Source organism: Gossypium arboreum, chromosome 1 (genome assembly GCF_025698485.1).
Source record: "Gossypium arboreum isolate Shixiya-1 chromosome 1, ASM2569848v2, whole genome shotgun sequence".
In the NCBI taxonomy this organism is placed as follows: Eukaryota; Viridiplantae; Streptophyta; class Magnoliopsida; order Malvales; family Malvaceae; genus Gossypium; species Gossypium arboreum.
In genome coordinates, this window is record NC_069070.1 from 93,809,840 (window position 1) to 93,825,190 (window position 15,351).

Below are 15,351 nucleotides of genomic sequence, written 5' to 3' on the forward strand. Positions count from 1 at the left end.
TTATGTCAACTAATTTTTAATTAATTTTTTAAATGATAATTTTCTTTGATTATTAATAGACAAATATCAAATTATTCAATATAAAAACATAGTTTATATATAGTAAACATATTATTTGTTGAATCTTACAAAAATTTTAATAAAATTTAATTAATATATATAATTAACCCGTGCATTGCAAGTGATAAAAATTAGGAAAATATATATTAAAGAATATTTTATAATATTCTCTAATAATATAATATTAATCTATGGATAAATTATAGTTTGAATTGTTAGAGTTTATTTCATAATTAATTTTATATAGATAAATTTAATTAAGGATGGTCGATTGAGTTTTAGCTCGACTAGTATGGGGTATTGTTTCCAATGCAGGAGGATGTGGTTTTGAATATGCTGAAACATATTATCTTTTTACTTATAAGTTGGGGAGGGATATTGTATTAAAAAAAGTAAATATAATTAAAACTTATAATGAGATTGTTCAAAAAATTAATTAAGGATGATAACGATTTTTTTAGATCGATTTTAGACAAAATTACAATTAAATATTTTGGTTTTTGAAAATACTATTTTTATATTGTAAAAATAAAAAAATCATGAATTAGACTAATTTACCAATAAATGCCAAAAAAATAAAATATTTACGAGACTAGGCTAATTGAAAAATGACGGGAATGAGCTAATTTTTGAAAAATACTTCCAACTGGAAGCTTTTTTAGGTGGTACACAGAAAAGTGCTTCCATCCGGAAGCTCTTTCTGTCATTTTTTAGCAAAAGTACTTCCAACAAGAAACTCTTTTCCCCACAACGGTCACCAACTTTCAACGGCTATTTAATTAACTGTTGCCCCCCACCCCCAACTTAATTAGTTGTTGCCCCCTCAATGGTAAAAAAAATTATCCTATAAACCCCCCCATTTTATTTTTTTCCAATTCAATCTCAACTCTCTCTCATATTATCAATTCCCTCTCAAATTCCTCTCAAAATCCAATTAAATTCTCTATTTTTCCTCTCAATTTTATTTATTTATTTATTTAAATTATCTTAATATTTTCTTAAAATATTTTTTCTAATACAAAGTATTCATTTTTTAAATTATCAATGATTTGTCATGATAAGAACTACATTTTAATCAATAAATAATTTTCTAAAAATTGGCCACCACTCTAATATTAAGAAGGCGAAAAAAAGTTATAACAAATATTTCATCCCTGTAGAGTAGATAGAGTTTCGGTTATAAATTCAATTCAATTTTTCAGAATTTGAATATACGATTGGTGTAAAAATACGATGTTTTTTAATTTTAAATTAAATTATTATTTAACATCTCAAAAAATTATCACAAAATAATTAATTAAAAATCTCAAAAAACCTAACCCTAAATCCTAATTTAAATAAACAAAACCCTAACTCGCTAGAAAGAGCTAAATAAAAATAAAAGTAATTAATTCGATTTTGATGATTTCAATTCTTTAACATGTAATCCTAAAATCAAACCAATCCAAGTAATAAGTGGATTTAATCAGCCAAAACGAGAAGAAAGATTTGACGTGGTTTTAATTTTCTCGAATTTTTGTTTTTTAGTATAAAGTTTTAAGTTGAATTACTAAAAAGTACAAAAATAAATCATATCCTATTTTTTATATATAAAATTAATAAAAACTCAAGATGAACCTCCAACTTTATCCAAAACATCATTTAATTTTTACATAAATTTTAATAAATATACGTTTTAGATATTATTTTCACTTGTACACTGAGTTTCTCGTAGTCTATATTTTATCTACATATAACGCATTCTTTATCTTGTTAGGATTATACAGTAATAGTTAAAATTTAGTTTTAGTCCTTATCTTATATTCAACTTAAAATTTATTTTTATATATTAATTTTTATAATATCATTAATTAATTTAAATATTTTATTTTAATTAAAATACTAACATGAATTTTTAAATTTGCATTTTCTTAGGATTATAAAGTAATCGTTACAATTCAGTTTTAGTCCTTATCTTATATTTAATTTAAATTTTATTCTTTATACATTAATTTTTACAATGTCATTAATCAATTTAAATATTTTATTTTGATTAAAATAATAACATGAATTTTTTAATTTATTAATATCATTAAATTTTCTATTAAATTTATGTCTATTACAATGTCACAATATTAATAATTAGATTTAAATTTTTAAATTCAAAAATAAAAATGATCTTAAGGTTTAAATTCTAAAATTAAAAAAAGTGTATAGATGGGAAGCATATTTTAATTTCCAAAATCTAATTAATAAAAACAAGTAACCGAAGATTTGGAATTAATTGAAACAAGTAAATTCCAGTATAAGTAATAATAATTAATTTCTTTTTATATTTTTATAAAATGTAAAATTATCTATAAATAAATTATCCATCCCCTCAAACGTTTGTTCCCAAGCAAAACAAACTGAAAACAAAATCAAATAAAATAATTATTGAAAACTAGATTTTTAATCTAACAAAACGTTTCAATTTGCATATCACTTTGAAAGCAGTTTTTTGAGGTAAAAATCCCCCAATAAGAAGGGGAAAAGAAACAGTTAGCTGCTCCGGAAATGGCGGACGCGTTTTGTTCGGACTGCAAGCGGAACACGGAGGTCGTTTTCGACCATTCCGCCGGCGACACCGTCTGTTCGGAGTGCGGCTTGGTCTTAGAGTCACATTCTATCGATGAGACATCGGAGTGGAGAACCTTCGCCAACGAGTCCGGCGATAATGATCCCGTCCGTGTCGGCGGTCCCACCAATCCGCTTTTGGCGGATGGCGGTTTATCGACCGTTATCGCTAAGCCTAACGGTGCTTCCGGGGAATTCCTTTCGTCCTCGTTGGGTCGGTGGCAGAATCGCGGGTCGAATCCGGATCGGGGGTTGATTCTCGCTTTTAAGACTATTGCTACAATGTCTGATAGGTATTCAAATTCCTTTTTTGGGGTTTTTGGATGGATTTGTTTGCAATTGGTTTTTGCTTGGTAGGAGTTCCTTTTTTTGGTAAACAATTTTAGGTAATTGAAAAACTGGATATTAATATTATGAATTTTGTGTGAAATTATTAGAGTTTTACTTGATTTGAGATTGATATGTCCATTGTTTCTGGGGAAAAATTAATGGGAAGGCCTTAGAGATTTTGAGGAATTCTGATCGATTTCATGGTTTTGGTAGCCGTTGCCATTTGAGAGAAGAGATACTTCAATTGTTGGTGAAGACAATTTATGATGCAGTTTCTTTTAACATGTCTACTTGTTTGTACTGAAGAAAATTATGGAACAATATTCTTCTTTTAAGAAAAATAGAATTGAAAAGCATAGCACTTTCCAATCAATTGTAATCTATGTGAATACTTTGTGGAAAGCTTTAAATACTAGCTTTCAATTAATATTCTATTTTAGGTGTACGGTTTTGTGTATTTCTTTGTTTTCCCCTTCCCTTTCTCAATGAAGGGGATTTCTATGCTTGAGAGAGTAATTTACCATGAAATGTTACTTATTGGTATAAATTATGTTTCAGGTTGGGTCTTGTTGCGACCATCAAGGTATGCTGCCTGATACAAATATAATTTGAATCATTTATGGTGTTTGAGCTTATTACGATGGACTAATGACATGTACATATTAATTGATATACTCCCATTTTGGTATTCATGTGTATGTATATTATTGATATAAGTTCGCATTGCTGCCATGGACCATATAAAGGGTATAAGATGTACTAAATCAATACTGAGTTGAAACAAAGTCAAATGTATAGGATGACAGACTCTATAAGATTTAGTTGTTTGAAATTGGATGCCTGTAGTGTAAATATTGGCAAATTTGTGGTAAATGAACCGACTAGAAATAAGGTATCAATATGAAACCCTAATCTCCATCATTGTTTATGACTTGAAAGCCTCAAATACATACAAATATAATCATAACCACTGCCACTCCCTTTCTCAATCACTGCATGAGTAGGGAGTTATCAAATTTAAACCCCAATTTTGTGCATGAGTTGAAAGCATGAAATACATAGCTCTTGCAGGTCCCTCTTAGAGTCCCAGTCTATGCATAAATAAAAGCAAGTTATAAATTTAAACCTCCATCCTATGTGTGCATTAGTAGACAGAAGCTTCTGCTGCTCTTAGTCACCTTGCAGTGAAGAAAGATGATTAAGTTAAGGCTGATGGCTGGAAAAGAAATCATCTTGTTTATTACTCAAAATTGTTGGTAAGGGTGTGTGATTTATAGACTTGAAGATGTAACTAGAGCTCTACCATCAATAGATAGGAAAAGTTACTGGACAATTATACATTATTGTTTGATATATTTATTATTTTACTTAATATTTGACTATCTTTATATATGACACTATTTCAGTTGTATAAGAACTAAGACTTTATCCTTGATATGTATCAGAAAGCCATAAAACATAAAGATTTAAGTAACCATAGGAAGTTACTATGGAATAGAAGGCTAGGATGCAATGCTCTATAATTTGAAATAATTTCTTTTCATCTGGCCGCTTAAATTTTCTTGGAATCTCTACACCTAGTATTCTACTACTCAATGATTGTCTTCTAAAGATCACCACTAATAATGAGCATGTTTATGTTTCTAAAAGAAAATTATTTTGCATTTGAAGTATTTGTTTCAAGCTAATTTAGGGTTGCCAGTGACGTCTTGGTTTAATGGCAAGGAGGAGGCTATGGGGCTTTGAGATCCCTAGTTTGAGTCTCACCATGTGTGGGCTTAGTGTATTGTGGAGATGTACAGATGTATTCTGGTTTTTTGGTTTGCTAGTTTAACATAGTTATTTATCTCTTCAATGATATATGAATGTAATGATTGATTATGATTGTAATTAGTTCTTTTTATGGTTGTATTTCGGAAAAGAAACGAAAAGAAAAAGAAGCTAAATTTAGAGTTTTCATATTAATGGCTGTGATTTTTGGGGCTTTTGCCTTTGAAGGATCGAGCCAATGAGATATATAAGAAGGTGGAAGACCAGAAGTCTAGTAGAGGAAGAAATCAGGATGCATTGTTGGCTGCTTGCCTTTACATTGCTTGTCGACAAGAGGACAAGCCACGCACTGTCAAGGGTACAGCCTAAGATTCTTTTAACATCTGGATGCTTCATGATTTATCTTTACTAATGTCTATGAGCTTCCTTGAACCTGTGGATTTCAAATAGAAATTTGCTCTGTCGCCAATGGAGCGACAAAGAAAGAAATTGGCCGAGCAAAAGAATACATAGTGAAACAACTGGGATTGGAGACTGGTCAGTCTGTGGAGATGGGAGCCATACATGCTGGTGACTTCATGGTGAGTTCCTCTCTTTGCCATATGTTTGGGAGCATTTCCATGGTTGAATATTGAATAATTTATTTTTGCTTACCATTTATGGTTGCTGCTGACTTTATTTTGTTTAATTATTAGAGGCGTTTTTGTTCCAATCTTGGCATGAATAATCAAGCAGTTAAAGCTGCCCAAGAAGCAGTTCAGAAGTCTGAGGAGTTTGATATAAGGTCGCTATTATTCTAATCTCATCATGAAGCTGTGAGCCTAAATAGAATTTCTTTTAGCCTTTTCCTTTCAAACGAATTTAAATATGGCTTGGTTAATTCTGTATAGACCTATGTGACTTGACTCTTAAATTTTCTTTTAGTACCTATGTTTGACCTATATCTGGACATAGGTGTGAATATAATGACCCTCCAAATATCTGGACAACTTGGAAAAAATTATCCGTGCCTGTATTCAACATTTGCCCAAATCTGAGTAACATACGTGACATGTCTGGATTATCAAGTTAACAGAATGGTTGATTAGGAAATGGGGATTTAAGTTGATTAACTGCTTGATTGGGAAAGAATTAGAAATGTTTGAGTTATTATTCGAATGGTGAACTAAAGAAAAAGAAGCTGATAGAGCAGTAACTGACAAATATGGTTGAGATTTTGCAATAATTGCTTACTTTTTAAAGATTATTATTATAATGGTGACTTGTGAAAAGCTGGTAGTGAGAAGCAACACCTTTTGGGGATATGGATGCTTGTAAGTATCTTTGTATTTATTTTCTAGAAATCATTAGTCAACTTCATTGATGGTTCGGGTATTCCATGTTCTTGCCGATTAGGTTGATCCTTGCAACCAAATTGTTCATTCAATTCGGTTACTTGTCTTTTGCATGTTTTGGAAGGTTTAAAGACACTGAAAGGAAAAGAAATAAAATAAAATGATTCTCCTTGACATTATTCCATGACTTCTCACAGATGTCATCTTATTTTCTCCCATTGTTTATCTTTACTGCTTTTTAACTCTTGGAGCTGGATAAGATGAATGTTTTATTCACTTAATATATACTTGCTAACAATTTGCATAATTTTCGCAGGCGGAGCCCTATATCAATTGCAGCTGCAGTTATTTATATAATAACACAGCTTTCGGATGATAAGAAGCCACTTAAAGGTTTGATATTATTTCCTTCGTACTTATTAACTAAAACTAAGATGTTTCATGTACTACTTTTAGGTGCTGAGGTTTTATATCGAATAACCCAACGTGGTGTCTAAGCAATGTGTTTGTTTATTAAAATTAAAAAACAAAAACAGTGACATCAAAAAATTTTGAGCTACTGTTATGTTTCTCTGAATAATGAACAAATGAATGCGCAGATATTTCTGTTGCTACCGGAGTTGCAGAAGGGACAATCCGAAATTCATACAAGGATCTTTATCCCCATGTGTCCAAGATAATACCAAACTGGTATGCCAAGGAAGAAGATCTCAAGAACCTATGCAGTCCTTGAATTACAGAACAGACAATAATGGAGATACCACAAACAAAACCCTCAAAGTGCTGAGTTCTCTCTCTGGGGAACTCGTGGAACTCTCGGTACATTCCGATAATGATGTTCTATTTTTTTTTTTAATCCTTTTTCATTTTTCTTGCATAACTCCGCCCGTGCAAGTAGAGACAAAGGGGGGAAGGGAGGAAATGTGGAAAAAGAAGTCTATGGTATTTACTGATTAATTTTTATGCATGTTTGAAGTTTTAGCAAATATTTTGAGGCTGTATCATTGATGTTTATCACCTATAATTTATTCCACTAGTTAACCCTTAAAAGGGCCATAACTCAACAACCATTTGGCCTCTAAACCCGTACAAAATAAAGACTATATTTGAAAATACCGCAAAAAAGTCTTGCAGGGAAATCCCCAACTGTTGAAATGATTGTAAGGTCTGTTGAAGGTCGGTATCCCTTGTTTTAGGATAGAACCACTGATTGATTTTGAATAGATTTGTTTTGGTTGGAGTGGATTAGTTGGTGGATTTATTTTAAAAATAAGTATAAAGTGATTATGGTAATTGTTTGCTTCTATTTTACCTATTATATGAAATTATCATTTTACTTTTAAATATATAATTATTACAATAATAAAATATACTAATGTGTAATAGAATAATTGTATTTTTATTTTAATTTTTTAAAGAATTATATTTAAATAGTAACTTAACCTTAAAAATTAAAAAGTTAGATATGATAATAGTTTTCAAAGTTATATATCCATAAGAGAGTGAAGTGTGTGGTGGAGTAAAACATACTTACTGTGAGGTGATGGTAAATTTGATAATATTCACTTTTGTCCTACTCCTTTGCTATATTATTTACCACTTTCATCGTCCTGTAAAATTTTCATGTTTGAATTTGTTTAATTAAAATTTGTAAACTTTGATTGAGTATTTTAAATATTTTAATTAATTTAATGTTGTAAAAATATATTTGAGAACCATTACATTCGTGATTTTTAAATTTTTTAAGTGTTTATCAATAATAAGAGAATATGACTATCAAAAGTAAAAATCTGACCAGTGTATTTGGATAATAATTATATTATTTTTATGTTTATTTTTAAAAATTAATTATAAATATATTAATAAATTTTGAAAAGGGTCTCAAAAACAAATCCTAGCCGCCACCCGATGCACCGCCATTTACCACTGTTCATGGTACTGTAGCAATCCTGAAATGGTGTATTAAATTGAAAGCCTATTTATTGGCGTCTTTGAGTTGCCATTCGGTATGGGCCACCCACGCAAGAAGAGATTAAGATTGGATATCATGTCACTTTTTAAGTCAATTTTTGGTATCTGAGTCAAATTCACGTGTATTATTTTAAGTTTACAATTTCCTTACTTTTATTAACTCCAAACCGCATTAATTAATGTAACATCAATAAAGACAATGAGATTTTTAGCGTATACAACCAAGGTAATAATAAACTATAACCAAGCAAAGGATATCATACAATATAATACATATTTCTATTACGCACATGCCATATACTTTATAATATGAATAAATCTATTTATATGATACACATGACAGACAATAATTAAAGAAATCTAAATTTGTCATACTCTTTGATACAAACAATAATCATATTTTAACAAATAAATTCAAACCTACCATACACTTTAATACAAATAAATCCATTTATGTGATGTACATGACAGACAATAGCCAAAGAAATCCGAACATGCCATACTCTTTGATACAAAAAAAAATCATATTTCAACAAATAAATTCAAACCTGCCATACACTTTAATACAAACAAATCCATTTATTTGATACACATGACAGACAATAATCAAAGAAATCTAAACTTGCCTTACTCTTTGATACAAATAATAATCATATTTCAACAAATAAATTCAAACCTGCCATACACTTTAACACAAACAAATCCATTTATGTGATGCACGTGATAGACAATAACAAAAAATTCCAAACCTACCGTACTCTTTAATACAAATAATAATCATATTTCAACAAATAAATCTAAACCTATCATATACTTTAATACAAAAAAGAATCATAAACCTATGCCACAATAAAGGCAGTGGGATCTTTGGCATACATAATCTAAGTCCACATGTCATACACTTTAATGCAAATAAATCTATTTCTGACATAAACCTTAAGCAATTCCTTAAACAAAATCCAACAAAAAATTATAAACTCATTGAATTTAAACATACACACTGCATAAATCTCATGCAAATGCAACATATTTCAACAAAGGAATCCAAAAAACCAAAAACCCAAATCCCCCTAAATCTAAAAAATCATAAACCAACAAAGAAATTTACTCGTAACAACAGATGCAATACCATCGGCTGGTTCTCTTCTATTAACCATTATGACAATTTTCTCTTTAATCTTGGAATCTTTTGTTGTTTTTTTTTTCTCCCGATCGCTTTTCTCCAAAATTTCAATCATTCCCTTTCCCTTAAAATTTCAATCGTTCAATCGTCCAACCATTTTCTCTAAAAATTTCAATTAATTCCAATTGTCTCTTTTCTTCTTTTTTTGTCAGCCCTTCCCTAAACCTCGAAAATTAAGACCTTTCGGCTTCTCATATCCACCATGGCAAGTTAATTGGCCACATCACCTATTCTATTAGGCTTGTTACCGAAAATGTTAGTGAGTTATTGATTTGGCACTTTTCAATAACATTAGTGACTGATTTTTTTCTTTTTAAAGTTTAGTGGTTGAATTACAACTTTTCAAAATTTAGTAATTGCAAATGTACTTTACCCTTAAACAAATTTAAAAAAAAAAGGAAGACGTGAAAGAAAGTAGAAAAAGAATTATTTTTTAATTTTAATATATTTTTAATATTTAATATTTTTTAATTTTTAAAAAATTTAATTCAAAACACCATTTCATCAATGACGTGTCTCGAAACCTTAGCAATGTCATCAATTAAAGTGGCATGTTATGCCAGACAAAATTGCTAACAATGGACTAACGGTTTCTATCTATTTTGGCTTTATTTGAAAATTTTTACGTCGTTGTGGGTGAGGTTGCAACAAAAAAACAAGTGAAGGGCCAAAATGAAAAATACAAAAAGTTGAGAGTGAATTTTGAAATTCTGCCTTTTTTTTAAAAAAAAATTCAAAGGTGTTTTCTAAAGGACTTTACTTACCTAAGTTTTATGGGAAATCATAGACTAATTTTGTCCACTATCATTTTAATTCGAATTTTTTAAAATAATTTAATAATTAGCCTAATTCTTTTTCTGGATTGTTAATCCTGATTTAGCGTTAATAACCTGGTTTTAAAATTGAATTTTGAAATTAGGTTTTCTAACTGGAGTTCTAAAATTAGGTTTTAAATTTTAATTTGGATACTTGGGCTCACGTTTCAAATTTCGCTATTAGATTTTAAATTTAATTATTGTGGACGTAGGAAATGGAAATGAATAAATTTATTTTCATTTTACATAGAAAAAATGAAAAAGAAATGCAAGTTATTTTAAAAATTATAGAAAATTAATTTTTCTTAATTTTTAATTTTAGAAGTAATCAATAAAAAAATTGTTTTTAATTAACCCATTTTCTAAGATCAAATCTAGAAAGCTCTTAAAGCGGAATGGTCCATCTAAGATTAAGGTTAATTAACCATTGAATCAAAGCTCTCCCTACTTTGATTGTATCAACAAAAAAGAAATAGAACTCGTTACTCAAGATTAAGTCTCAGCCACACTTGAAGTGAGCCACATTGACCCAAGGCTAAGTTTAGACGACCTTTGGATCAAATCTTCGATACTAATTTTCAAGCTCATATCTCAATGATATTTGAATCAAAGTCATTGATATCATATCACATTCTCAAGTAATAAATTCTTCAATTTTGTTTTCAAGATCAAATCTCGAAAATCTAAATGACACTTGGATAAAAGCTATATTGGAAAAAAGAATCAAAAGATTTTCCAAAAATTATAACCCAACTTTTATAAATAAATTTTTTTATTTGTCCCAATTCTTTTACAAATTACAAATAAAAAGAAAGTCTCAACTCCCTAACTTAAGATTGTGTCTAACATATCAAATCATAATCATAAATGAGTTTGAGCCCATATAATTTTAAGACTCTAACGAGATTTTTAACCCTTACTCTAGATAAATCTTTACCTCAAGATAGGGTTCTTAGGTTGTATGCATTGAGGAGTGGGAAATAGTTGAGGTATTTGTGCAAAAAGAAACAAATATCATGGAAATGTGTGACAAGTCTTCCATCATCCAATGCTTTAAAAGGGAAGCAAATGCTGAAAAATAAAAAATAAATAGAAGCAAGATTTATTGCCTATGTAATGTAGGCAATTTAATTGTATAAATTAAAACCTCTCCCTTTCACACTCTTCTTATCTCTACAAATACACCAATGTACCTAAACTCTACCTATTAACCTCACTATCTTCTTTACCCAAACACCATCCAACCATTTATCTAAACCTCCGCTTTGCTTCTCCATAAGCCACGACGCCAAGTATTGTCATCGTATATCCGCCAATGCCAACAGCTGTGACGGGATTTCTAAACAAAAGTATTGAGATAACAACAGCCACTGCACCTTTTGCATTGCCTAATACCTGAATCACAATATCATCATCCGTAAGGAAATGCAAGAACCGGTCGGAAAACACTAACGATGGACAAAGTACGTAAAAGAAAATGCCGTATCCATGACAAGTGTTAGTTCAGCTTTCGGCTATATAGGTATTATACAAGAGAGTGCTAAAGGATATAGAATGTGCGGTTTCGACTTTCAAGTGTCCATTTCCAACTCAGGATTCCTTCCCGCCACTTAAGAACATGGTAGATTAGGCCAAGCTTGAATCTGGCCAGGTTTTTGTAATCCAGACTAGCCCGGGTTACATATCATCAAGCTCTTATTTAACCTAAAATATATGGGCTCGGCTAGAGTGTAAGTGTTAGATATGGGTATATGTTCAACAAGGGAATGTTCAAAATTTCTAGGTTTTTCCACGTTTTTGAAGAGTCCTTGAAGAGCTATGTCCTTGTTGCCATATATATCCAAATGAAGAGTTGGACAACATATCGAATGATTGCAAAACAGTCTTCTTATTTTTCTTTTTTCTTTTTTTGAAAAGTGACCTAACCCAAACATCCGGGATGAGTTTATTGCATACAAGTTTCACAGATTATAGCTATACTAGTGCTTCTACTTCGTGCAATTCAAACAATCAATAGGAAGCGGCTCATGCCATCAATGAGAATACCTTGATGAATTGACTCAAGACACTCTTTAGTGCTTAAGGTCAATATGTCCTACTGTAATCCATAGAAATATATATATCCAAAAAACACTAGATGAAGGAAGAAGAGATTGAACCTGGAGTGTCAATGCACTTGTATGTTTAGTCACCAAGAAGTTTGATAAGTTAGCTGAATATGCGAGTGTGGAGTTAATGAAAAGAAGCAGCCACATGTATCTATGTTGTCTTCCAAGTGATATGATGACTTCTAACACGTTTGGCTCCATTATAAGTGCAGTAGGCACTAAAACTAGAACTGCAATTGGGGACATGTATAGTAGCAAATTCATCGAGTTCAACATTTCCCTGCAAGAACAAAACAACAGCACAAGCAATTACGTTACAAGGGAAAGACAAAAGGAAATGCTTATAGGGAAAAAAAAAAAAAGAAGACCCGGCAGCCGGGCGAGAGAGGAATTCATGAAAGACATAACATGAAAATTGATTCTCTTTAGCAGACGGCAACAGTAGACAATGATGGTAAATTAAACTACAAGGCCGAGCACTAACAGGAGAGTGATAGCTTCCTCTCATATGACTCTGGAAACTCGCCATGATCAGGGAATAAAAAGGAAAAACAAAACTAAAAGCACTAACTTCTATAGCAGCGACTAATCTATAGACCGAACACGTAAAGAAATGTGCAAATTGCAGATGATAAACAAATAGAAACAGAAGTGTTATACCCTTCTGAAGAAAGCAGAATGCCCTGAAGAACAGATTTGAAGGCCCTTGCAGCAGTTGCACTTATGCACATAATGAATCCGAACCAGTGAAAAGCCGGTTCGCCCTGCAACCCATAATCAAATTCAAAGGTTAGAAGTTCGTTAATGATTTAACCAAATGAGCTTGTAATGAAAGAAAGCCTAGAACTACAGAATGTTACTTAGAGCTCTTTGTCTCTTTCCTAGCTAATAACAAATCATAAATGCCTCAAAAAAAATGCACTCATATATACACGGCAAAAATAACGTTTCAACAATAGGATCTGCTGGATCAAAGGTCAACTTATACATCAAAGAAGGCATTACCAATGAACAGATCGAAGATCTTGAGCCAGTTTGTTTTGTTTCCTCTTCTAGAATTTTAAGACTCTCGAGCTAATTTTGCTTATATAAGCTATGCATCTCAGGATATGCTCCGAGATATGGCTAATCACAATGCAGTCAGTATCTGTTGTATATATACTTTGGTACCGTATAGATACCGATCTAACTTCACGATATAAGATTTTACTAAGACTTACAGTAAAAGAGCAGTCCTGCAATATTTCTTAAATAAAAAAACTATGTTCTTCGACACTATTTCTTTCTTTAAGTACCCATGTCCGGCACCCCCAAAATCCATAGAAATATCAACACATACAAGTCAAATACATACTCGACACTCCCACTCGAGTCCAAGTAAAATAACCATAAGACAACATCTGTAAATGATACAAATATTTGCTGGTTTTGTTGTTTCAATTACTGAAACTAATTACTTTTTTTTGAGGGACACTGAAACTAATTACTTATTTAAGCATAATATAGACTAATTAGTGAAAATGAAAGACATTTTTTCGAATAAATTGAAATGTTACTCTTGTCGGATGTGACTATCGGATATGGATACATATCGACACGAATATGATTAGATTTAGAGAATCCTTAAAGATCAGGTCCTCATAAATGGATGTCTGTACTTAAGAAAAATAAAGATTCACTGTTTATACAATATTGAAAGATCAAAGCATACATTTACAACTAATTATCATTCACAAATAACATCAATATAATCTCAGATCTATCATCGGTCACCACATATACATCAAAAACAAATTTGTGAAATGAATTTCAAACCAAGCATCATCATAAGATCCAAAAGAGCTGGAAAATTGAATGAAAGGAACATACCCCACTGGCAATGACAACCCCAGTAACAACAGGGACTAAAGCAGCATAAGTAACCCAAGCTTCTCTCTTGAAAGTCATCAAGTAAGCAAACAAGGCAGTGAAAAATGGTGTAGTGGCACCAACAGCCTGGTTAAAGGAAACAGGGAGGTACCTCAAAGAGATATTACCCCCAACAACTGAACAACAAAAGACAACACTTAAAGTAGCAATCTTTAGGAACTGAGGCCTGGATTTGATTGGTTGGAGAGGGACAAGCTTGATGAAAACAATGGAGATGTAGCTGAAGAAAGCACAAGCTGACATGTGACACATTGTTAGAAAGATTGGGAATTTGAAACCATAGTTTGAGAGCAAGTATTTGTTTAAGAGAAGAACTCCAATGTTTGAGGAGTACCATAGGATTATGAGTGAAGCTAAGAAAAGGGTTTGCTTTTTTGATGATGGCTGTTGGGTTGATGACATTTTTGGAGATTTTCAAGGTTCAGAGAGAAAAGGATTGGATCTGTTTTCTATGAACTCGATGAAGAAGAAGAAGAAGAAGAGGACGATGTGAAGAAGATGCTGTCACCTGAGCTTCAATGGAATTTTGGATTTATTTTTTTTATGGTTCTTCTTTATTTTTATTCATGTTTGTTAACACTTTTTTTTTAAAATTTATGTTAATTCTAATTTTAAAATTAAATTATAAAATGGGTTATTTCATTTTTCTTTAAAATATAAATCATTTCTGCTTTTAATGAGAAAATTTATTTCCCTATTTTACCTACCCGGTAGTATATGTTGTTCAACTTTCAAAATCATAAACATTGCCCTTTAACAACATTCTTTTTCCATTTAAATTTAGTAAATTTTGATTTTACAGTTTTCCTATCATTTTATCATTTGATTGATATACAAGTTATAGAATTTTTCAATTTTACAAATTTAATTTAAAATTGTTATGTGTCTTTATTTATTATTTATTAAATAAGGGCATCTAAAATTATTTTTTAATCTCGGTTGTGAGTTGAAAATTTTGAAAATTTTCATATTTAATTGTGATTAATTTAATTAGAAAAATATGATGTCACCTTATTGTTCGTAATTCAGAGTGCCACGTGTATTCTGGAGTTGTACTTTGAGCGGTCTCTGTCGGTAGACTGCTTACGAAGAAATCAAGTTCAATTTCATTTTTTGATAAAACATTATTATTTTATCTACAATTTGTTGAGCCAATTTCAACTCATTTATCCATACTTGGCATATCCTCAATATACTTAATTATCATTTATTCTACTAATTACATTTTATTACTTAATCTCACAATTAACTTAGAA

At 30.8% G+C, this 15,351-nt stretch overlaps 2 protein-coding genes across 2 annotated transcripts; one reads left to right on the forward strand and one right to left on the reverse strand.

The window, feature by feature from the left end:
- Positions 1 to 2,400: 2,400 nt before the first annotated feature.
- Positions 2,401 to 7,139, forward strand: LOC108483551 (transcription initiation factor IIB-2-like). Its single transcript, XM_017787009.2, has 7 exons — positions 2,401 to 2,948; positions 3,544 to 3,568; positions 4,984 to 5,113; positions 5,206 to 5,336; positions 5,451 to 5,539; positions 6,406 to 6,482; positions 6,689 to 7,139. The coding sequence occupies exons 1-7, from the start codon at positions 2,596 to 2,598 to the stop codon at positions 6,820 to 6,822; spliced, it is 939 nt and encodes a 312-aa protein (XP_017642498.1). The 5' UTR covers positions 2,401 to 2,595; the 3' UTR covers positions 6,823 to 7,139.
- Positions 7,140 to 11,050: 3,911 nt separating this feature from the next.
- Positions 11,051 to 14,683, reverse strand: LOC108480775 (UDP-URONIC ACID TRANSPORTER 1-like). Its single transcript, XM_017783871.2, has 4 exons — positions 14,036 to 14,683; positions 12,827 to 12,930; positions 12,218 to 12,446; positions 11,051 to 11,453 (listed from the first exon to the last, which is right to left on the reverse strand). The coding sequence occupies exons 1-4, from the start codon at positions 14,495 to 14,497 to the stop codon at positions 11,307 to 11,309; spliced, it is 942 nt and encodes a 313-aa protein (XP_017639360.1). The 5' UTR covers positions 14,498 to 14,683; the 3' UTR covers positions 11,051 to 11,306.
- Positions 14,684 to 15,351: the final 668 nt, after the last annotated feature.

What these genes read in the sequence shown, in the direction of transcription:
- LOC108483551 (XM_017787009.2), top strand. Translation starts at nt 2,596, where the DNA reads ATGGCGGACGCGTTTTGTTCGGACTGCAAGCGGAACACGGAGGTCGTT. An exon ending in GTCTTGTTGCGACCATCAAG is followed by an intron (nt 3,569 to 4,983) that starts GTATGCTGCCTG and finishes TTGCCTTTGAAG; the next exon opens with GATCGAGCCAATGAGATATA. An exon ending in TACATGCTGGTGACTTCATG is followed by an intron (nt 5,337 to 5,450) that starts GTGAGTTCCTCT and finishes TTTAATTATTAG; the next exon opens with AGGCGTTTTTGTTCCAATCT.
- LOC108480775 (XM_017783871.2), bottom strand. Translation starts at nt 14,497, where the DNA reads ATGTCATCAACCCAACAGCCATCATCAAAAAAGCAAACCCTTTTCTTA. An exon ending in GGGTTGTCATTGCCAGTGGG is followed by an intron (nt 12,931 to 14,035) that starts GTATGTTCCTTT and finishes TATGGGTTGCAG; the next exon opens with GGCGAACCGGCTTTTCACTG. An exon ending in ATTCTGCTTTCTTCAGAAGG is followed by an intron (nt 12,447 to 12,826) that starts GTATAACACTTC and finishes TTGTTCTTGCAG; the next exon opens with GGAAATGTTGAACTCGATGA.